Source organism: Oryzias latipes, chromosome 4 (genome assembly GCF_053564925.1).
Source record: "Oryzias latipes strain Hd-rR chromosome 4, Olatipes_Hd-rR_3.1".
Lineage (NCBI taxonomy): Eukaryota > Metazoa > Chordata > Actinopteri > Beloniformes > Adrianichthyidae > Oryzias > Oryzias latipes.
Genome location: NC_136240.1, coordinates 27,337,347 through 27,360,835, shown reverse-complemented (window position 1 = coordinate 27,360,835; position 23,489 = coordinate 27,337,347). Strand labels below are relative to the sequence as shown.

The following is a 23,489-nucleotide window of genomic DNA, read 5'->3' as shown; positions in this document are numbered from 1 at the left end:
TCACCTTCAGTTTATAGTTTTATCTATTAGCGTCTCTGAAGTTAGCTTTAGAATTACATTAACACTTTGTGTGCTTATTCAAAGACACATTTCATGCTGATGTTGTGAGGCTTTTTCATTCCTACATGTTGCATTGCCTTAAAAATAGCATCAACTCAAAATAATTTCTTCATTTTTATTGTGTGGTGATAGATTCAAGGGTGGACTGAGTCAGGCACATGCCAGAAAAAGAAGAGTCAAAGAAGATTTAGGTAAAATTTTAAGTTGAAAACTTAAAACTTCAATCAGTTAACAAATGTTGATTTAATCATGTCATATTTGGTTTTCCAGAGATCTGATTGTGAAGTGGAAGACTGTCCACGACCAGAAGAGGTTGTCCAATAGAGCAAAGAAAGCATTTTTGTTTTTTTTTTTATTAAAAACATCTCTGTTGAGTTCATATTTTTGTAACATTGCTGTTATGAATGTTCTAGCTCAGTGTTTTTCAACCAGTGTGCCGCGGCAACCACTGTTCTGTGTGAGATGGACAGCCCAAAAAAACTGTGGTGGAGCTCTTCAAAATAAATGAACCGGATCTCCCAGCCCCTTCTGCGTCTTTCATAGGATGGCGAGAACAACTTCTGATGGTAGCTCCTCCCACACGCGGCAGGAGCGGCAGGTTTCTAAACACACTTTTGGACAAATGTTAAGGAGCAACTTTTATATTATGTATTTATCAAACATGCTGTGATTATATATTTGTTCAGAAATTACAGTTTTCTCTTGCGCAAATATAAAAAATGAAACAATAAATTACAGTTTAGAAAGAATTTTCACTTTATTGTTTTTGTGAGGTTTACATGAAACTGCCATTTAATAAACTGGAAGGAAAAACTTCAATCTGGGCAAACTTTCAACAAATTTAGCTGAAAACTATTATTGAAAACTATCATAACTTTTAGGAAAAACAGCTTCAAACTTGTTGTTCCTCAATTACAAAAAATGCACACGCGATCATGGAGAGACTAGATCAATACAGACTACAGAGTTTACCTTTTTTTTTTAACTTTTGGTTGCTGGTGTGCTGCAGGATTTTCCTCAAAGAAGAATTGCACCTTGACCTTAAATAAACTGGTTTAGCCTGTAAGTCCCCAAACTCAAGGTGAGAGAACTTGACCCCGCCTCCCATCAAAATGGAAGAATGACAAAAAGGTTAGGAAAGGGAAACATTGATCCAGAATGCAGGGTATTTAACCTAGGAAGTTGATCAGAGAGAACAACCAGTGGTGTCTACTAGGCTAGCCTCCTGGAAATCTCCAAAACTGGATTAGAAGGAAAAAACTCAAAAACCTAAAGAGACTTCTCGTATGAGTCATTTAAGACGGAGCTTTAAGGCGACGGTGAGAAAAAAAAAAGTCCACTCACTTGGCGAGATTGAAGTCGGAATAAAGTTTTGAGGGTAAAAAAGTCGAAATGTCATTCAATTGAGTTAATCAAAACAGATTGGCCAGTGTGCGTGAAAACAGAGGTTCATGTAAAATAAGGAGCTCAGAGACGTTTGAGGACCGCAAATCAGCGGCGAGTGTTTTACGCATCAAAACCGCAAAACCGAGCATCAACATGCATAAACTGATAACCAAAACCCATATTTTGCAACCAAAAGATAAAACCCAAAATGTAATTTTGGGTTTTATCTCCCACCCCTCCCCTTTCGTTCTCACTCACGCACCCGCGTGTGACAGTAGACGGGAGCAGCTGCAGGGACGGGTTTCAAAGGTTAAAAGGTTTGAGGCTGTTACAAACTGTGATGGAACAGACAAAAGGAACCGAATAGTGGACCAGATATTTTTCCAAGCACTGAGCCGCTGTCACCACCGCCCCCTGGTTAGATTTGCGCACCGGACAATTGCCCGTTTTACCTGTGCCTAAAGGCCCGTACACACCAGGACGAATATTCGCCAGGCGTTATTCGCCAGCGTTTTTCGCCACGTTTTTTGTGTTCACACCCAGGCGATTTTCGCTGACGATGAACCGAGCGAACATGCAATTTCATTCCCTGACATTAGATGGCGCTTAATGTAAACAGAAATACTCCTGTACACAAGGTGGCGCTGCGCAACTTTACGCTTCTTAAAGTCACTTTTCACTCAGAAGAAAAGAGCAAGTATTTACGCGATTGTCAGAATCATACAAAGAAAACATGAAAATTTCAAGCACCAGCTGCTCCAACTGGTGGTTGGTTCGGGGATATTTTAGAATGTTTGTCATTATTTCTTCGCGGCTGTGTAGATGCAACTCGGCGTCTATCTTCTTCGCTGGTATGTGTGCTCAGAAAGGCAGTTTTGTGTTTGAGCGCCCCCAAGTTGTGTTTTACTGTAACTTCAGAGGCTCCAGACATGTGTGCAAAAGCGCCATTCTCATTGGTCGAATAGATTTCGACGCGACGCGTCAAACTAAAAAAACGAACCGGAGGCGTTTTTTTAAAAAGTGACGCTTTGACGCGTGGCGTTTTTTTGCGTCGGTGTGCACACTCACATTGGTGCCCTTTGTTTAGTCACGAGGCGTTAAAAGTCGGCGAAAATCGCTGGCGAAATTCGTCCCGGTGTGAACAGGCCTTAAAACCACCACCACCGCGCGCCCCCCCCTGGCAATGCTTCGCGCCCCCCCTAGGGGGGCCCCTAGGGCGCCCCACTATTTGAGAAGCACTGCACTAGACAGTCCACTGAACCTATTTTCTTCAATGATTTGTGATCTTCACTGGTTTCCATGGATGACATGAAATCTTTCCACCTTAATCCACCTTTGTCATGGTAGGGAGAACACGTCAAAGTTAGGATGTGGTCATCCCGACTTCATAAAGCCCAATGGTCGGAATACAGATTTGCAACACTTTAAGTGTTTGTCTTTCGCAAACGTCCCGTTTTTAAACATTAAACAACAAAGATGAAAATATGCTGTTATATTAGCATTAGAAAGCTGAAAATGCCCCCCAAAAAGTGGACATTTTATTAACTTGGGTAGTTTTGTGTTAAATTGGTACAAAAAAAAAGAAACGTGTGCGTGTCACGAGATCACAAGTGGATTTTATCCAAATATTCATGTCCTTCACATCAGACGTAAATAAAAGGATAAATAACGACGGACACTAAATAGCAGCATCCAAGCTGTGCAGATATCAACAGAGCGATTAACAACGAAAAAATGCCCGGCGAACTTTAAACAAATGTGTCACTTGTGCTTTTTGTCCTGCAAACACCTGAACGCATCATGCCGGCTAAACCTTTACTATAGTCCGCAAGTTTTTTTCTCTGAGAAGAGAATTTTTATCAAGCCAACAGAAAACAAAACATTTGCTAAAAACTGCATGAAATAAACCAAAGTAAATTTTATTTTGTTGTTATTTTTTTCTAGTTGATGCTATTTGTTGCTCGCTCTTTTGCACTGTCTTTACTAGCGAGAAACTACATCTCGTCTCTCCTGTATTTCTATGCAAATACTGTGTGAAATGACTATAAAACCGACCTTGAATCTTGAAAGGGTTTTACTCACCTCAATGATGGTTTTGTCAATGGGCGTTCTGCACTTGTGGGATCCACCGTTGACGGAACCGGAGAAAAAAAGGGGGGTGAAGTGGGCGGGGCTTCACTGCGTCACTGGAGGAAGTAGGTTGCATAAGTAGGCCTGTCAATCCGAGGACAACGAAACTAAAAATAGCTCTCAGCCCCCCCCCCTAAAAAAAAACCTTAAAAACACTTCAAATTAACTCCAAACATCCAGAAAACAACCACAGTGGTTCAGGTTTGTGTCTCTCGGTTTTGAAGTCGAGGTTCGTCGTCAAAAGCTGGATCTGTAAAATTCCAAATGCACAACAACGACTCCAACATTCCTCCATAAATGCACTCCGACAAATAGCCATCTTCTTTTTCCAGAGTTGTTCCTCCTCCGGGGGTTAAACTAACCCTGCAGCAGTCTCTGCTCGACCCTGCAAACACAACACGTCCTCCTTCAGACACGACTGCAGGCACGAACAACGCAGGCGCAGTAACAGTTCCGGTATAGCCACAAACCGGTCCGTCAGCTGACAAAATAGTTCTGCTTGATTGTAAATTTCACATTAATTTACACCACAGATTGGAGAGAAGCAGCAGTCAGTTTTTTCAGTCATGCACATGTCTTTGTTTACATTGTGGTGAATTGTGCCCAAAAGGCCCCGCTCAGCATTCTGACCAAACATCTGGGCTTCCTGCCAAAAGGAAGGTGACTCATCCAACACAGCCAGTTTAAGTGGGCCTCGTGAGAATTGTTGTCTTGTGTACACATAATCCACTCACTATAAGAATGCATTGTAATTTATATTTTCTTCTTCCCTCGCAGAAACTATGAGGTAAAGGTTGAAGTTCTACAATGAATTATACAATCAAAGATGCCCAAGTGCCTTCAGATGTAGGGAAAAAAAAGTTGGTTACTTAGAAAAAGTGAGAGTGCTACAACAATTCAATGGGACACACAAATGAATAAGAAACACACCAGATTGATTTGGTGCCAAGGGGCCTTAAATGTGAGTTGGAAAATATATCACACATGAAGGTTTATTCAGGCCCAAGTCAGCACCATTCACACAAAGCTTTACCTACTTGGGAAGCATCATCATGTCAGATGGTGGAAGTAAGAAGTTTATACAGAAGAAGATTAACAAAGCAAGGGTTACTTTCATCAGCATGAACAATATTTGGAAATCATCACAGCACCAAGACCAAACCAAAACTCTACAGCAGCTGTGTTCTGTCAGTGTTATTAGATGCTGGAGAATGACAGCAGGAGTTGACAAAACTCTCCAACTTCTACCAGAAATCTGAGGGAATACATTTCTTTTTTTCAAACGATCTCAATCAGAGATTCCTTCTCCATTCAAAATTTGGTTGGATGAAAACAGAAATCGTCGCCATTATTCGTGAACCTCTGGTATTAATAACCATGTAAGAATCCTTAAGCTATAACAAATTTATATGATAAATACATTTCAATACTGTATTCAACAAAACAGCTGCAAGGTGTTCAGTCGTTCCACATATAGGAAATTTCTCTTTAAAGGAGGAATTGTGTTTTCAAATCACATCTAGGCGGATTTTATTACATTTGACAAAACATTTCTTGAATAAAAACTAAATCACAGAAATCCTTAATTTGATTGGAAAGTTATTTTTTTATTTCATGGATTTAAAAACAGTGAATTTTGTCCATTTTGTAAATATGTTTGTTTGCTATAAATCATTTAGCCTCTATTTAAATTTAGTAGGACTTTCAAGATGGAAAAAGATAACCAGTTCTCTGATTGGTCACCTATAAGGACGCACGAGGCTTGGGGGTGGAGATAGTGCGCTCACCCTCCCACTACCCCTGGCTGCAGCCTCCACTCTCTTACAGCGTTTAGTGCACGCAGAGCTCCCATCAGGACAGGCGTTTCCTCAAGGTAAGAGCCTTTCTACCAGATAACAACTGGTTCTTTGTGTTCCACTTCCAGATCACTTCTGTTATTCATGTATGAGTTTTCAAAAGTTCCTTCCCTGGTTCTCTTCAGATGTGGAAAATGTTAGATTATGAATCCCTCTCTCGATGTTGTAAAACCGGCAGAACATCAGGACAGATGGATTCTGTCGGGGGGGGGGGGAATAAAGGTTGGAGAAGACTTTACCATCAGAGACAAGAGGACTTTAACTTTACAGTGAAACGTGTTAAAAGAAGATGAAGACTGTTTCTGGAAAAGAAAGAAATGGACTGCGTGCCTCCCATATAGTCTTACCGTTTTTTCCCTGGTATGCAAAGCTCGAGTAAAGAAAAAAAAAAGGAACCAGTCAGAAGGCGCGCGTACATGCGCCGCGCTCCTTCGTGGCTGCACAGTGATGCGCTCATCACCGTGTCGAGGAGCAATACACATAAAGCTGCTGCAGTTCTAGCCAGCCAGACCACTGACTAAAAAAACACACCTCTAAAGACAAAAGGCGACAAATAGAAAAAAAGAACAACAAACAGCCACGAAGCATAGTTAGCCCCCCCTCCGTATCACCCCAACCGTTCTGCATTTGTCACAATTCAAGCTGCAAACCTGCATTTATGGTCCAAGGTCTGCACTTTTTGAATTATCTACTTTTGAGGTGATCAGCTGTTAAAATCTTTTTTTCTCGTCTTTCTGGGAACTTATCTGTTTCTTTTCTTCCAAAATCAACGAAAACTTTTCCATCCAAACAACTGTGGATATTGGATGTTTGCACAGAGCAGATAAGAAGTTTGGGAACTTGGTAAAAGTAACAGTAGAGATGGCTTTTTCTGTAATGGATTAATTACTCACCACTTCAGGTAAACAGAACTTTATGGCTGTGACTCAGGTGCTTGAGTGTGTGAATGGGTATGAAAACCACGCACCCACCAGTCTGACAGAGGAGCATGAATGCCACACCTTAGTCTGCCCTGGGGCAGCTGCAGCTATCAGTAGCTACCATCAGCGTCTGGAAAAAGGGCATGAAATCCAAGGCATTACTATTATAACAAGATGTGTACCTTGTGTACTCTGTGCGTGGTTAAAACCAACTGGAGTGGATTATCTTCACATTTTTCTTCTGCATCCTATCATTTTGTAATTTACTCCTAATTGTTCTGATGTTACATCTTGATTGTAAGTTAAATTGATTTAAAATCTGTTTATGTTTTTATTTCTATCAATTTCTAACAATTCTATGACTTTCTTCTTATTTTCATCTTTCATGGTAGCCCCAATACGCCATAGCACAGTAGACAAATGCAGACAGACTAGGAAAAAAGATTCCTAACAGACTCCAGCTCAGCTTCTGACTTAAGACAGGAAGATCAACATGACTTAGGACATGACATGTCCAAGATTCTCCAGTTTTTGATGTGTGTCCATTACGTCTATAAACCCACAAGGCTGCTGTTCAGCTCTGTGTTCTTCACACTTCTCTCAGGAAAGAGTCAGTAATGTTCGATCTTCTCTGTTCTTTGTGTTTCTAGATGAAGTTTTCCTGCTTCAAAGCCTGTGATCCAAACATCAGGAATGCAGATGTTCTGTATCTCCGTGACAACGACAATCAGAACCTGTGGAACGGAACTGCTCCTATTTGCTCCTCTGTGTCTCAACCTGCTCCTTCCAGATGCTTGGTGTGCTTTCAGGATTCCCTTTATGCCGTTTGCTCCTATTTACTAGAGGAGACTCCAGTCATGGAAGGAGATGGAAACAACATCCAGATAGCAAATAACAGTAAGAGACGACTGAGACTCTGATTTTATTGAATGATAGAATAACTGAGAAAATGAATTGTTTGATTTGAACAAAGGAAGCAAGAAGGAAAACATAAACCTGAACTTTCATGTTTCCTTTTTTGCAGCCTGTCCCACATGTAAGGGTGAGTGTCGTTTGACTTTTCTGCTATGCATGAATGTCATTAGGCTATGAATATACAGTAGTTCATTGGAAAAAACATCCAGATAGCAAATAACAGTAAGAGACGACTGAGACTGTCAGATCTGATCTTATCTGTTAGTGTTTTATAACTTCAATGAATGAATAACTGATGAAATGAATCATTTAATTTGACCAAATAGGAAACAATCGATCACAAAGAGGGAAAACAGAAAACTGTTTATGTCATTGTGTTTAAGTTACTAGTCTAATTAGAGAATTTTTCTAATAAATATATTTGGAATCCAAAATGTAAATTTATTGAGGATTCCTGCAATTTCAATCTGGAATTAAATGAATGAATGAATGAATGACCGAAGCTATATTTATTTAGCACTTTACAACACCTTCAGAGACCCAAAGTGCTTCACAATGAAAGGAAGACAGAAGAATTCATTGATGGTTGTTTCCAAGAACACATGAATCACAGAAAAACTCTAATCCATTAATTTTAGTTACGCAGCACCAACTCACAGATGAGGTCGTCTCAAAGCAAAAAACAGGAAAACATGAAACCAAAAATGATCTGAATTAAACCAATTTGCGTTCATTTTCTTTTCTTTTTTTTAGGAAATAAAGTTCTTTTTAGGACACCTGATGTGTAAAACATGCTTTATAAATAAAGTTTTGGATGATTGGTGTTTAGTCTGATCAATAAAAACCAGATCAGAAAATAGAAAAGCTTCTCTGAACCTTTTAAAAACATCAAACACACATCAGCATTCTGCAGATGATTCAGGTGATTTATAATCATTTTTTATTCTTATATGTTTTTTTTAATCAGCTGGTCTTCCTTCAGCAGATGATCCAACATGGATCATTTTACTGATCGTCTTCATCCTCCTCTTCTCCATCCTCTTCATCGGTGTGGGAATTTGGAAGCGAGATAAGATCTGCCTCATGTTCCAGGGATTCAGGTGTGTTTTTGTAAAACACAACAGGAAGACTCTGTCTGAACTGTTTACATCAAAAATAAATTCAAAGTTCTTTGCTTTGTAATTTATTAGTATTTAGATTAATCTACTATTTTTTTGTCAAATTTGATCACAATTATTTTTCCAAACTTTGATTTATTTCCATATGTTGTTGTTTTCCAAAGTCCGACACTTTAGAGTGCTTTTACTTTGAAATGCTGATGTTCTGCTGTCTTTATCATGCTATTCAGATTTTTTTTTCTTTTATTCTCCGGACTTCATGAATGTCAGCTTGAGTCTCTGAGGAAACTGCTTTGTTTACAGAGGGAAAACCGAGGAAGACGAAGATGATGCAGAGAATTCCAACTCCCCTCATGGTCCTTTTCTGTGTTAAACCAAGCAGGGCTGGTTAAGTGTGCCTGATGACATTTTACAATTAAAAAAATAAAAAATAAACAAATAAACTCCATATTTTACAATCAGCTTTAATCTTTGTGTGACTTTTATTTATTCTGGTTTTTCGGATCTTCTGTATTTTCATTAATGATCTGACGAATCAGCATTTTCTTCCTGTGAAGCGCATCTGCTGCTTTCTAAAGACCCGTAAGGAAAGCAGCCCAAGGAAAACTCTTGAAACATTTAGGTTTCTACTGCAGATTGAAATAAAAATTTGTAGGCAAAAAGCAGCAAATGCTCATATTTCTTGTAAAATCCGGAGGGGGCGCAGTCTTCCATAAAAAAATGGCTCACAACAGAAGATTTTATTTCTGGATTTCTGTTTCTGTTGCAGGTTGGATCCTAGATGTTCAAACAGGTTCTAGTTTCTGTTGGATCCTAGATGTTCAAACAGGTTCTAGTTTCTGTTGGATCCTAGATGTTCAAACAGGTTCTAGTTTCTGTTGGATCCTAGATGTTCAAACAGGTTCTAGTTTCTGTTGGATCCTAGAAATCAATGTTTCAAGGCTTTAGTGTGTTTTGATACAGGAATCTCCGGCTGGTGCCAGGCGTCGTGTAACTAATGCACCAGCGGATAGATTCAGACCCAGAAATGGTGGAAAACAGTCCAAAAGTGAGTAACAGATGTACCACTGCGTTCATTAGGTGTAAAAACTAAATGAAAAATAAATGAGGCTGAAAGCGAATGCTCACTCAGTCGAGTTGATGTTTTGGGACTCAATGTATATTCCTGTGACCCCGTGACACAGTTTTTTAGCAGCTAATAGGGAAAATTTTGTGTTCAAGACTTGCAAGATTCGTATTCTAAACAGACATGTCAAACGTAAAACTAAATGTTATATTCGTATTTTTGCAAAGATGTGCACAACTTTGTCTTTATGAATAAGTTTCCTATTGACTGATTCCTTACTCCATTAAGATTGAGAGAGAGGTGAATATTGTCTCAGTGAATCTTGGTCTGATAGGTTAAACTTTAAACCAAATTGTATTGATTTTTGTTATTTTGTTTCTCTTTCGTCACCATCTTTGGTTGTAACTGGAACAGGGGAATCCTTTGAAAATGAGATGTTTCATGTTGAGGGGCCAATTTAACAATCAACAATAGCCAAATACTTAAATAAAACCCCACTTGTTGTGTTTTACTAAACGTTACTTTTTTTCTTTACATAATTGCCAAACTCCAGTTACTAAAAGTTATTGATACTTTTTTTTGGTCCAACTGCAGATTATCAAATAACAAAGCTAAAGTACTTTCTGATTATCATCAGAAGATATTACACTGTTGCAGTCGTTATTGTTCCAAAAATGGAAATTCATCAAAATCTTTATTTCTTCACTGAAAGCTGGTTTTAATTGGAAAATGTCTCTTTTTAACATCTGATGTTCAAATGTTTAATGAAAAATAAAAACGCACAAATACTTTTTTAACAAGGACTCTCTGGCAATGTGAGTTTATAAAAACCCTCATTAAACCCAAAGGATCAGAAAGGAATAAAGAAAACTCAAATGCAGTTCATATCTTTATTCTCTTTATTTATGTTGTCCATCATGAGAAAAAAGCTACAAGAACATGTTAAAAACACAAAGCAGGTTTTTGTTTGGAGTGAATCTTTAGACGTGTTCACTCAGTCTTTGATTGACCTAATGGGTTGCTCACCACCAAACAAATTCTTTTCACTTTGAGTACAAATTTAATCTCTATAAAGGAGGAGCTTTTTCTGAGCTGTCGAACACGACAGAGAGTCAAAGGTGTTTTTTAATTTAACGGGGGGAAAATAACACTCAAAGACTTTTAAGAGGTGTGAAGTGTGAAACCCAACAGATCCCTCAAACAGTAGTCATCAACCACGTCCATTTGGGATTTCATCCACTGTCATCACATCTGTGGGCTGTCCACCGTTCAGAGGTTTCATGGCAGCAGCTTCTGGGTCTTGTTTGTTTTCTGATCGTCTTTTCCTAAAAACACAAAGATTGAAGTCGACTTCAGTGACGTTTAGATGTTTTCTGTTTCATTCTTTGTTTAATCTTTAAGCTGTGCTCCCATAAAGAAGGTTGACACATTTCTTTTTTTCGAGAAAAAAAAACAAAAAAAAACCTTCAGTTCAGTTTAGTGTGGAAGTCCAGTGGATGAAGGACCACAGACGGAGCAGAGAATGTGAATACTGATTGTGTTTTCTGGAGGAAGATCCTTGATCAGACGTTTTTTGAATGAAATAGGCCGAACCATCAACCCAGACAACTCATTTTACTCACCTGCAGTTTTTGAAGTAAACTGCTAAGCCAACTATTAAAGAAATGATGATGATGATGGAGACAGCAGTCAAAGCAGTAGTCGGATCAGCAGTCGGAGCAGCAGTCGGAGCAGCGGTTGGAGTTTCAGCTGAAAGTGAACAAAAAGAGGGAGAGTTGATCCTAACAAAAACATCAAAAATGGAGAGAAATGCAGATCAGAGTCAGTGAGGTTTACCTTTCTGGATCAGCTGATCACACTCTGCAAAAAACAACAAAACAAACAGTTGGAGTCCCGTTCTTCATGTTAAAGAGTAAAATGTCAGTTACTGCTGGTTTGTCTTGGAGGAGCAGCTTCTGGTATCTAAACCAGAATTCCTTCATGAGAACGGCGTCACACCGCTTTGCCTTAAAGGTCTTTAGTGTCAAAGCTTTGCTGCCAAGCAGAAAGTTTCTGTTACTTTATGTTCAAGTGACTCTTTGTGTCTCATCAGGTTTTCCTGTTGGAAGCCTCAGTTTGTTCACTTCCTGTCTGACTGTTCTTTCTTTGAGGGGAGGGGGATCTGCTCTTCTACTTCCTGCTCAGTGGTCTAGTGGAAGAGTGTCTGCACTGAGACTGACAGTTAGGGTCATTGCAAAGACTTTAAAAATGGGACCCAATGCCTCCCAGCTTGTTTACAGTTTACAAGGTCATGGTTTGACCTCTGAGAGCCTCACTAGTCACCACTCCTGCTTCAGCAACACCTGAACTGCAGTCATTCCATTCAAACATGAGAAACTGAAAAAGGTGAGTTCATCACCCAGCTGTTGGCTCACCACATCTGGAAATCTGGATGTTTGATGAACCCTCCATCCGCAGATCCACACTTTCAGACAGGTTTCGACAAACAGCAAAGACCTGCTCGCCTCTGCAGACCTCACATGGGCCATTGAACAAAGCATCTATGATATCAGAGCAAGGGGGGAGAGGTTTCTGTAGGTCGTCTCGTTTCCAGAGCTCCCCGCTGGCTGAATGATCGTCGTACAGCAGCGAGGCATTCAGGGCGGCTGGGTCAGTTGATTTGTAACAAGTCCAGTAGTCAGGTATTCTGCAATAAAATGAAAATAAATTTTCCCAGTGATCAGGTGAATTGATTGATTGAAAACAAGATGCAGTAAAAAAAACTAAGCCAGACATGTTCTTTTCTCGTCTGTCTGCTAAAGAAGTTAAAAAAACTTTATGAACTTTGATCTCTGGGACCTCCGTCATTCATTACGTCACTAAGAACTGTATAGTAATAATCCAGTTCATTGGAAAGCACCTTTTATGAAAAAAACCCCAGACAAAATCACCCAAAAATATACCATATAAATGTAAATATAATCTTGAAACGCCTGAAAGTCTAAAAATTTGGTTTTATATAAAATGGCAATAAAGGAAATTCTGATTTCAGCTCATCTTAATCGTGTCAGTGACGTATTTGTAGCCGACATGGGACAAAAACACAGTAGTTAACCTGAAGGTGAGAGTGAAGAAGATTCTGGATTCAAACCTGAGAGACGATCCGTTTACTGTAGAGAAGCAGAGAAAAGCTGCCAGCAGGAAAAACATCGTCCTCCACATCTTCAGTTTCCTCCACTGAGATTTTATGATCCCAAAATATATTCAGCTGTAGAATAAATGAGAGAATTGTTCAAATTAAAAAAAGTCTGATCTTTAAAAGTCTCTATCCATTTACATGAAATAAATTTAGGAAACGGGAACCATTTCCCACTGCTTGACCTGATGACATAAGTATATTTGCTCATTAATTTATTTTATTAAAATAATTTATCTGCTGCATGTTTTTACTTGGAGGACTCAAAGAACTGCAGACTAATAAAACCTTATTCATATTCTTTTCTGCCTTTATTCTCACACTTTCAGCAACTCAAAGCGCTTTACAATGAAAAACAAATACCATGCATTAAGAAATATATTTCAATATTTGAGAAACTTGACGATATATTTCAAAATATTTAGTAATATATAGATGGACAACCCATTTCTATGCATTCAATTACGTATTTTAATATACATTTGTAAGCAAACATAGTCGCATTATTTTATAGCTTTTATGTTTCCTAAAATGAGGTCCTCTGTTTAGTGATGACAGCAAAAATGATCAGTTCATCATTACAGCCCAATGTGTGGAAACAGTTACAATTTAGCAAAGATGAGACCGTACAGAGTGCTAGAATGTTCTAATAATATAAATTATTTTGATGTGGAAAATCAACAGGAAACTAAAATGTGAATAGATTTGACATGAATTCTTGTTCACTTGTGTGTTTGTACACACAGTATCCAGATATTTATCAATGCGTCATATTGATTGAAGTTTTAAAATTGTCCTAGATTTCAGGTCAATGAGTCAAATTGTTCAAATTGAACCGATAACGACTATGAATCATATCTGCAACAAATTGTGACATGAATTGAATTTTTGTTACAATTTTTATTGTGTTTATTTATTTATTGTATTGTATTTTTATTGTTTTTGTTATTTGAAAACAATGTTTCTCAAAATTATCAGATTAGGACGTAGTATTGGCAAATACTCAAAATGAAAGGACTTCAGATCGGGACATCCCTAGTTCCTGCCCCCATGTCCTCGTCAGAACTCATGCCGCAGAGTTTTAATTCTTCTTTCTCTTTCGGCTTTTCCCATCAGGGGTCGCCACAGCGAATCATCCTTTCCCACTTCACTCTATCATGAACATCTTCTACCCTAACATTAGCCAACTTCATGTCCTCTGTTAAGACATCCATGTATCTCCTCTTTGGCCGTCCTCTTGCCCTCCTGCCAGGCAGCTCCATCTCCAACATCCTTCTACCAATATATCCACTATCCCTCCTCTGAACATGTCCAAACCATCTCAGTCTGGCTTCTCTGACTTTGTCGCTAACACAGGCAACATGAGCCGTCCCTCTGATGTACTCGTTCCTTATCCTGTCTAACCTGGTCACTCCTAAGGAGAACCTCAACATCTTCATCTCCGCTACCTCCATCTCAGCCTCTTGTCTCTGTCTCACTGCTACCGTCTCTAACCCATAGAGCAGAGCTGGTCTCACCACTGTCTTGTACGCCTTTCCTTTGAGTCTTGCTGGCACTCTTCTGTCACACAACACTCCTGACACTTTCCTCCACCCGCTCCAACCTGCCTGCACTCGCCTCTTCACCTCTTTTCCACACTCCCCATCACACTGAACTGTTGACCCCAAGTACTTAAACTCCTGCACCTTCTTCACCTCAGTCCCCTGTAACCTAACGCTTCTACCTTGATCCCTCTCGTTCAGACACATGTATTCTGTCTTACTACGACTGACCTTCATACCTCTTCTTTCCAGAGCAAACCTCCACCTCTCTAGCTGTTCCTCCACCTGCTCTCTACTCTCACTGCAAATTACAATGTCATCTGCAAACATCATTGTCCAGGGAGATTCCTGTCTTACCTCGTCTGTCAGCCTGTCCATCAGCATAGCAAACAAAAAAGGACTCAAAGCTGATCCTTGGTGTAGTCCCACTTCCACCTTGAACTCCTCTGTCTGACCTACAGCACATCTCACCACCGTCATACTTCTCTCATACATGTCCTGAACTACTCTGACATACTTCTCTGTCATTCCCGACGACCTCATACAGTACCACAGCTCCTCCCTCGGCATCCTGTCATACGCCTTCTCTAAATCCACAAACACACAATGCAGCTCCTTCTGACCTTCTCTGTACTTTTCCATCAACATTCTCAAAGCAAAAATGGCATCAGTGGTGCTCTTACGGGGCATGAAACCATACTGCTGCTCACAGATCTCCACCTTCTTCCTAAGCCTGGCTTCCACTACTCTTTCCCACAGCTTCATTGTGTGGCTCATCAACTTTATTCCTCTATAGTTGCTGCAGTTCTGCGTCCACTTCTACAGTCCACTTCTACGTCCTTCCCATCTCTGTCTCTCTGTCTGGCTAGCCTGTACAAGTCCTTCTCTCCTTTTTTTCTGTCTAACCTGTCATATAGCTCATCGTAAGCTACCTGTTTGGCCTTTGCCACCTCTCTCTTCACTCTACGCTGCGCTTCCTTGTACTCCTGTCTACCTTCCTCAGTCCTTTCTATATCCCACTTCCTTTTAGCCAACCTCTTCCTCTGGACGCATTCCTCATCCCACCACCAAGTGTCTTTACCGTCTTTCCGCAGAGTTTTAATAGGTGTAGAAAAACAAAAAGATCTTTGGGTGAACCACAAAGCAGGGGATTACAATAATCTAACCTCCTGAAATTAAAAGCATGTATCCGCACCTCTGTGGTGATGAGAAAGAGGAACAGTATTTCTGGGAAGAAAATAATGCCGTCTTAACAACATTTCTAATATGAGGGATCCCATTTGTCTTAGGGTCAGAAAGTCTGTGAGAAATGTGGGCGTACTTCATCTGTCCTGAAGACTAAAACTTCTATTATGTCCTGATTGAGCCGTTTTCTGCCATCCATGACTTTATGTGAGGACAGTGAACAAATACTGTGAAGATCATGTGTAGATATGTAGACTCATAAAGCTCCAATTATTTAGCAGCAGTAAAGTTGATACATTTTAGCGGATTTTGAAAGTCTGAGAAAAGATTTGTAACTACAGTTGAAGCTACGGCTGAAGCAGACACACGTTCACATGTTTCACCCAAGCAGAGTGTCTGTAAGTCAGACAGTAAAAGGCTGCAGAAAGACTGAAGGGGTTAAAGTGGAGGACTGGCCTGTAACTTGATCTGTGTGAAGAGAATTCACATCAGTGAGGACAGTGATGTGTAACTCTTCCACTAATGTGTGAAGAGACTGGAATGATCAAACATCCCATCATCTCACTCATTGGCTTATCAGCATGATGTAAACACACTCGTCTAGTTAAAGAGTTGAACCATTAACCAGCGTTTCCGTCCATGATCAGCATGTTATCACAGCTTATCTCCTCATTCACAGCTGATTTAGTCCATCCTCAACCTTTGTAAAGTCTTCAGGTGAAGTCTCTAAAGCCATGTGTGTTGAATGATGTGTTGATGTAGCTGTGCTGACTAAGCATTTATGTAAATTCAATTCAAATACGTGTGTGCCGTAAACTTACCAAAGAACAGTTGAGTTGACGTTTTAGTCCGGTTCAGCGGGAACAGCAAAGGTTCTCTTCAAGAAGAGTATGTCTTTAATCACGAGACACACCCAGCTAAAGCAAAACAGCAGCAAGATGGAGGAAGTCTGACGGTGATCCAGAACTGAAAGAGCAGGACCTGTGACAATAAGAGCAAAAATGAGTCAACTTTGAATGGGTTAAATCAAACTTCTTTGTTTTTGTGATAAACCTAAGAGAATGTATAGATTTAGTCTGTGATTGAAATGAATGAATTACATGGCATCTTAAGACCCTTTTATCAGATAAAACTTTTACAAATGTCTTGCATAAATGTAGAAACCTGCATAGTAAACAGTTGCAGTGATTCTTAAGCTGTAATAAAGATCAGACGTAACATGTTACTGTTATTTACAGAAACACTTCCACTCTGTGTAGATGGGAGTGAAACTCTGTGACTCTGACACCGACTGAGGTGTGAAAAAGTAAATGTTAGTCATAAACAGACTCAGGCAAGAGGTTAAAAAACTGATTTTGTTCTTTTCCAGGTACAGAGGACTTTTGCACAGCAGCAATGGAGGACAGTTGGTTCAACATGCAGCATCTTTGATGACCATTAAAAGACAACAAATGCTAAACTTCACTGTATCCAAACTAGAGGGGTTCAGCTGTGGAATAGATGCAAGGAAGACATTAAAATTATAAAGCTATACATAATTAGATTCTAAGCAATAAAAGCTGAAATAATAATTTGACATAAGGGACTCAAAAAGATTTATGTTTTCATTTGTACTATTTCTTACTATTTCTTGTAACTTTGTAAAAATTCTGCTTGCATAAATCTAAGATGGGGCTGAATTTAAAAAAAAATTGGCCCTGGACTTGATAAATTGTTAAGCTTCATCCAAAGTCCTTTTCAAACTTTAAGTTAATCCATTGGTTTTTTTTTATTAACAGTTCAAAATACAAATGAACCGATGCACATCTAGACCTCTGAAAGGAAACAGTGGAGTCAAATTTCAGCCCAGATTCCAAAACACGGATCATTTGAAAATGCAAACACTTGCAGAGGTTTGTAGAAAAGAGGATAATCTGACACCCAGTGGCCACGTGTAATAACTATTACCATGATTCTAATTCTCATTCATTCAAGTCACTTTATCACCAGACTCTGTTTTTTAGGGAAGCTGGACTTTTAAGGTTCATGTAGAACAATCCTGGTCCTCAAGAGCTACAAGCTGTCATGAATTATCTTTAGAACATAACTCCTGCAATAAACCAGGGAACCCTGCATAGTAAAAATACAGTTCAGGCTATTTGTCTCTCTTAAACTGCAGGATATTGTTAGGTTATAGTATATCAACAAAACAAACCATAAGTGCTCATGTCACCAGAAACTGTTGTTTCTAACTGAAGAAAATGTGACTGAAGTTCAGTTTACTGATTTTCTTTTAGACATAGTTGACAATTTGAATACAAAATAAATAATGAATGAACATTGCATTAGCAATATTATGAAAATCCTCTAAACAATTATGTGAATAAGTAAGTAAATCTTTTTAGGACCTTTCACACAGAGACCGACTCAAAGTGTTTCACAAAGTTAAAACAAGACTAAACCAAAGATAACAGGCAAACACATTAAAACATGCTCCAACAGTATAGTAAATCACAAATAAAAGACAGCTAAAAAAATGTAAAAAAATAAACGTGCCAGCTAAAAGCTCCTCTGAATAAAAATTGTCTAAACTTGACTATTTATTCTGATGCAGAGAGATTCTGATACGTCCCAGAATCGGGAAGTGGCTGCCTGATACCTATGGTTTCTACGTTGTAAAAATGATGGATTGAACTTTTGAGGTTTCCACAGCAAAATTAAACATTTCAAGATGGAATATTTTTTTATTTTTGTATGATTTAAGGTCTAGTGAGGGAACGCAACATGGAAAAATGACATAACACCAGTATGATTTCAGGTAAGCAAGCAGCCTTTCAAATTGAAAATACAGAGGTACATTCAGAATTAGACAAAAACAGAATTTAGGCCCTAGGTTCCAAAGGTACGGAGTTTAAGGGCCACCAAAAAAAAAAAAAAAATTACGACATTTTATTCTCCTTTTTTTTTTTTCCTAATATCCGTCATACAAAGGAGCAAGGCAAGTTTATTTTTATAGCACAAGTCGTATAGAAAGTAATTCAAAGTGCTTCGCATTACAATCACAATGCAAAGAGTACAAACGTACAAAATCATAATAAAATGTACTTTAAAAAAAAGGAAAGCGAATAGAATATTAAAATCTGTGTGGATAGGGACCCTTCAGGTTTATAGACGGATAAATGATTTATATATACGGATAAAGGCATGTTTGAGTCTAGATTTGAACCTTAGTGTGACCAAGATACCGTCAGTGCAGAGTGGAGCCACCAAAACAAAAATGGCTGAGACAATAAAAGCTTATAAAAATTTAATTTAATTAAAATCTAAAAGTGCAGTTTTACTCCGATTAGCAGTACACATAAAATAAAAGGGAGAGCAGGAATAAAAACAGGAAGGCCAAGCCGACCGCCGTGCAGGGGGGGGGAGGGAAGAGAGAGGCCGTGGACTAAACCAGTACGCGGCAGCGCAACCTCACTCCACTCCGTGCTGAAAGCAAATCCACACACACACACAATAAGAAAAACGTGCAAAAGAAACTTCCACTACACACTAAAAGGGAAATAAACAAATACAGTGAGGGAACTGGAGTGAGGACGACGCTGCCACAAGGGGCCCCCCTAACCAACACCACACGCACCGGCGCCCGACTCAGACCTATGCAACAATAAAAAGAAATCAGAGTCAACCACACAATAAATACAGCACCACTCTAAAAACACATTAAAATGTATAAAAAAGGGTGGGTAAAGAACACGCATTGGCTCATGACATGTGCAACACGTCCAGCCGCTTACAGCATCTAGTTAAAAGAGCTGAAAAAAAAATGAGTAAAAGGTGATCTACATTCTCCAACAAGAGGAGCTTCAGCCATACATACCCACCATGCAGGCAGCCACTGTCTGTCAACTCACTCCCTGTTCCTTATAAAGGGGCAGACACAGCTGAACTACATCCCCAATCAAGCAGGCATGCACCTGTCACAGGCATACCTGCCGGTTACATTAGCACGGTAGAGGATGGTACTTCCTGGTTCTAGTCAGGACTCGAGCAGCAGCTTCTGGATGTGCTGCCGGGGTGAAGCCGTTAGGCTACGTTCACACTGCAGGCTGAAACGACCCAATTCCGAATTTTTTGCCCCTAAGCGGCCCAATTCCGATCTTTTCATGACAGTCTGAGGCTACGTTCACACTGCAGGCTGAAACGACCCAATTCCGAATTTTTTGCCCCTAAGCTGAAACGGCCCAATTCCGATCTTTTCATGACAGTCTGAATGACACAGATCCGATCTTTTCAATTGCGACCCAGGCCCCGTGGGTTTGCCGGCCTGATTCCGAATTGTAGCCGTTCTTTTCAATTGCGACCGCCGTCTGACCGGCCAGGCGACTTGATTCCGAACTGTACGTCATCGACACGCAACAAACGTCATCATTTTGCGTTAAAGTAGGCAGGAACGAGAACGTAAACATCAACCATGGTGGACGATGCTGCTGAGATCAGTCAGTGGAAGGGAAGCGAGATCCCCGAATGGATTAATATTTGGGGTGATCGCTCTTTTCAGGCCAAACTCCAGGGCTCTTATTGCAACTGGGCGGTTTTTGAAAAAATTTCCAGATAAATGGCAGAGCGTGGTGTTGAACCTTTCCCGCGATAACTTTTTTTTCTTTCTCCCCTTTGACCGTGCTCAAGCGCGGGGGACCCGAGGCGATCCTCCTCCTCCTCCCTGTTCTGATCCTTAGATTCTCCAGAACGGGTTAATAAAGAGTCCATAGCATTTATTTTGGGGGAAACCTTCTTTTATTACCGTCCTCCGTAACACACAACATGAATGCGCGCACACACTGCCCCCCCCCCCCCCCCCCATTCTGCTTGCACACACGCGGGCGAGCGGCTCCAACACAAACACATTTCCATTCCACAACAGTGGGTACAGACGATCCAGACTCCATTGCCTTCTTAAAATGAGTAGATTGTAATTGTGCTGCTCCTTCGTGAAAATAAATTTAATATTACAAAAAGAGCTCTGCTTTTGACAACACTGTTGTTGACATCCATTGTTAACGTTGGCTCCACAAACAAGTGACGTCGTTCACCGTTGAGTATTCTTCTGGCTTCTGCGCATGCGGGTCTCGTTTGGGTCGTGTCACGGTCACACTGGAGATCACAAAAGTTCGGATTTACTTGGAAATGTGAACGGTCTAGCAAACAATTCGGATTTTTTCAAAAAATCCGAATTGAGCATTAAGCCCTGCAGTGTGAACGTAGCCTGAATGACACAGATCCGATCTTTTCAATTGCGACCCAGGCCCCGTGGATTTGCCGTCCTGATTCCGAATTGTAGCCGTTCTTTTCAATTGCGACCGCCGTCTGACCGGCCAGGCGACTTGATTCCGAACTGTACGTCATCGACACGCAACAAACGTCATCATTTTGCGTTGAAGTAGGCGGGAACGAGAACGTAAACATCAACCATGGTGGACAATGCTGCTGAGACCAGTCAGTGGAAGGGAAGGGAGGTCACAGATTGGATTAATATTTGGGCTGATTGCTCTTTTCAAGCCAAACTCCAGGGCTCTGATCGCAACTGGACGGTTTTTGAAAAAAATTCCAGCTAAATGGCAGAGCGTGGTGTTGAACCTTTCCCGCGATAACTTTTTTTTCTTTCTCCCCTTTGACCGTGCTCAATCGCGGGGACCCGAGGCGATCCTCCTCCTCCTCCCTGTTCTGATCCTTAGATTCTCCAGAACGGGTTAATAAAGAGTCCATAGCATTTATTTTGGGGGAAACCTTCTTTTATTACCGTCCTCCGTAACACACAACATGAATGCGCGCCCACACTGCCCCCCCCCCCCCCCCATTCTCTATCGCGGCACGCGCTTGCACACACACACATGCGGGGGCGCGGCCCCAACACATACACATTCCTCTTCCACAACAGTGGGTACAGACGATCCCGACTCCAATGCCTTCTTAAAATGAGAAGATTGTAATTGTGCTGCTCCTTCGTGAAAATAAATTTAATATTACAAAAAGAGCTCCGCTTTTGACAACACTGTTGTTGACATCCATTGTTAACGTTGGCTCCACAAACAAGTGACGTCGTTCACCGTTGAGTATTCTTCTGGCTTCTGCGCATGCCGGTCTCGTTTGGGTCGTGTCACGGTCACACCGGAGATCACAAAAGTTCGGATTTACTTGGAAATGTGAACGGTCTAGCAAAATAAGAGCATTAAGCCCTGCAGTGTGAACGTAGCCATAATAGACTATCAGCACACAGCAGTGTCCCACAAAATATAAACTAGAGCTGTGACGGTGTGGGGTTCTTGATCACCGCGCTGATGAAGCAGCAGGAGTCACGGTCAACACTCCACCCCCCCACCCCCCACCCCGCGCGCGCCGCCGCCCGCGTCGCCGCCCGCGTCGCAAATGAATACCGGAATAAACTATAAGTAATAATTACAACGCAGTATTCTTTATAAACAAATGACAGTAACAACTAACTACTATTTAACTAATGAGCCAACTGTATAGGTGTTGTAGAATGAGTATGTGTTTGTGTGTCAGCACGTTGCGATGGAAGGAGCGCGTGCCACGCGAGATTGAGTGAGAGCGTCCACAAGTGCGTTCGGGGCGCGCGTTCACGCTTGGAGTTAACGGAGTTAACATAACATGTCATAAAAAGGTTTCCCCCAGGTGTTGGAATAGGTTTGTGGTGCTGCTGCCTTTGACTGTGATGAGCTTTAGGCAAATGTTGCAGCGTGGGGTCCCTTCCTCCACGCCTGTGGCAGTAAACCCAGACCAGTTCCAAACAACAGAGGATGTTCCTTTCTTGGGAACAAACTTCCCACTCTCAGGTAGCCATGCAGTCACTAGCTGTTTTGTGTGTACTACGATGTTGTTGTTTGTCGCTGGCCATACCGCCGTCTGAAACTAACGCTACGGAAGCTCAAGGGAGCATAAAATACGCCATTACACAAAAACTCGATTTAATTATTTTTAATTTGCCCGTGACAAAAAAATTCGAATTAATTAATTCAATCAATTTTTCGCCCAGGCCTATTTACCAGTTAGTCGAGGCAAGCCAAAGAAAATTCAAAGACAAAAACATAAGACTCTTATGCTTAGGTTGATAGGCTGATGATGAAAAGTTATTACCTCCAAAGTATAAATTTGGCAAAAGCGTATTTAAAATCCCTAATAAATAAGTTTATGATCATTTTGAACAAAATCCGTTTTTTTGTTTTCAAACTTACTTTTGCTGTTTTCTTTCTGAAGCCTTCAAGAAATCTGTGCAGTTGGGACCTAAGGAGACTGCTGTCACTGTCACTGTCAGAGGAAAAACCAAAAACCAGCGTGCACGTACTGACGTAGCACGCAACGGTAGGGGCGGAGGGAGGGTGGACTGTCCCTCCACCCAACAGGCCCCACCGGGGGCGGGGGGCTAAAAATAAAAAGACCTAACTCACTGTAGAAAAGCTCCAAACCATCCAGACGTTGGTCGAAGAAAAGACGTTTTCCAGGTTTTCCACCGTAGTTCCACTTCAAAGGCCCACACACGAGAGAACCAGTCGAGACGAAGCCCCACCGACGCCACCGAATAAACCTGCTTTTACCAAGCGCCATCTTTCTTTTATTCACCAAAAGACCTTCCTTTAAAAACGTTAAACGTATCTATGTAAATTCTATCAAATTATTCAATCCAGAATCGTTTCGTGAACAGAATTCGGTCCTTGCTAACCGGATAGAACCAGTTCTCGTACAGAGCTCCAACTTTGAGGAAGTGGAGTCGGTTTTTTTAAAAACTGTATTTAAAAAAAACTTTATTGTCCAAGAGGCACGGTCCCCTTAAAGTGCAAATCCTTCAACAATTCCCTTTAAACAATAACATTTTTAAGATCACAACAGGGGGAAAATAATAGGCTCTTGTGTTTATTGCTGCAAACTTTTTTCCAAAAAGAAAATTAGTTTAACAAACCCTGAATTTAAAGGCTGGAGGCATGCTGGTTCTTTGATCATCTGACATGACAGTAGCCCAGATCATATCCACTGCATGAAAACTTGGAAAGAATTAGCTGTAAGGACAAAAAAAGAAAAGATTAAGCTAATCAAAATGTTCCCAAGATCATCCATGGCTCAAGATCAGCTGTCTGGTGTGGCAGTC

At 40.5% G+C, this 23,489-nt stretch overlaps 3 protein-coding genes across 12 annotated transcripts in view; 1 reads left to right on the top strand and 2 right to left on the bottom strand.

Annotated features, from left to right (window-relative positions):
• Nucleotides 1-23,489, bottom strand: part of LOC105353982 (uncharacterized) — a 64,488-nt gene that overhangs the window by 17,009 nt on the left and 23,990 nt on the right. The window contains exon 1 of one of the 3 annotated variants that reach the window (XM_078946207.1): nt 3,529-4,024. The exons of 1 other annotated variant lie outside the window; for it this stretch is intronic. The gene's annotated coding sequence lies outside the window, so the exon portion shown is untranslated. Of the gene's footprint in view, nt 1-3,528; nt 4,025-23,489 lie in introns of those variants that run through there. One more of the 3 variants, XM_023954439.2, reaches the window with a different exon arrangement.
• On the top strand, nt 5,295-8,846 carry LOC101166864 (uncharacterized). Of its 2 annotated transcripts, none has more exons than XM_004068144.4 (5): nt 5,295-5,449; nt 7,003-7,249; nt 7,377-7,394; nt 8,253-8,367; nt 8,689-8,846. In XM_004068144.4, the coding sequence occupies exons 2-5, from the start codon at nt 7,003-7,005 to the stop codon at nt 8,756-8,758; spliced, it is 450 nt and encodes a 149-aa protein (XP_004068192.1). In that variant the 5' UTR covers nt 5,295-5,449; the 3' UTR covers nt 8,759-8,846. The 2 variants fall into 2 exon arrangements, with proteins under 2 accessions (XP_004068192.1, XP_020558236.1); XM_020702577.2 differs by having other exon boundaries at nt 5,296-5,449; nt 8,235-8,367.
• Nucleotides 10,328-23,130, bottom strand: LOC111947384 (uncharacterized). 7 transcript variants are annotated; one of them, XM_023954438.2, is made up of 9 exons: nt 22,795-23,128; nt 22,582-22,630; nt 18,904-18,985; nt 16,174-16,333; nt 12,582-12,698; nt 11,866-12,137; nt 11,288-11,311; nt 11,074-11,200; nt 10,328-10,776 (listed from the first exon to the last, which is right to left on the bottom strand). In XM_023954438.2, exons 5-9 carry the CDS (start codon nt 12,650-12,652, stop codon nt 10,662-10,664), a joined length of 609 nt encoding a protein of 202 aa, XP_023810206.1. In that variant the 5' UTR covers nt 12,653-12,698; nt 16,174-16,333; nt 18,904-18,985; nt 22,582-22,630; nt 22,795-23,128; the 3' UTR covers nt 10,328-10,661. The 7 variants fall into 7 exon arrangements, 6 of the variants coding, with proteins under 6 accessions (XP_023810206.1, XP_078802330.1, XP_023810205.1 ...); XM_078946204.1 differs by having other exon boundaries at nt 22,582-23,128; XM_023954437.2 differs by lacking the exon at nt 18,904-18,985.

Coding starts and splice junctions, on each gene's coding strand:
- LOC111947384 (XM_078946204.1), bottom strand. CDS start 12,652: ATGTGGAGGACGATGTTTTTCCTGCTGGCAGCTTTTCTCTGCTTCTCT. Junction 12,138..12,581: donor GTAAACGGATCGTCTCTCAG/GTTTGAATCCAG, acceptor ATTTTATTGCAG/AATACCTGACTACTGGACTT. Junction 11,201..11,287: donor TGATCAGCTGATCCAGAAAG/GTAAACCTCACT, acceptor GTTCACTTTCAG/CTGAAACTCCAACCGCTGCT.
- LOC101166864 (XM_020702577.2), top strand. CDS start 7,003: ATGAAGTTTTCCTGCTTCAAAGCCTGTGATCCAAACATCAGGAATGCA. Junction 8,368..8,688: donor CTCATGTTCCAGGGATTCAG/GTGTGTTTTTGT, acceptor CTTTGTTTACAG/AGGGAAAACCGAGGAAGACG.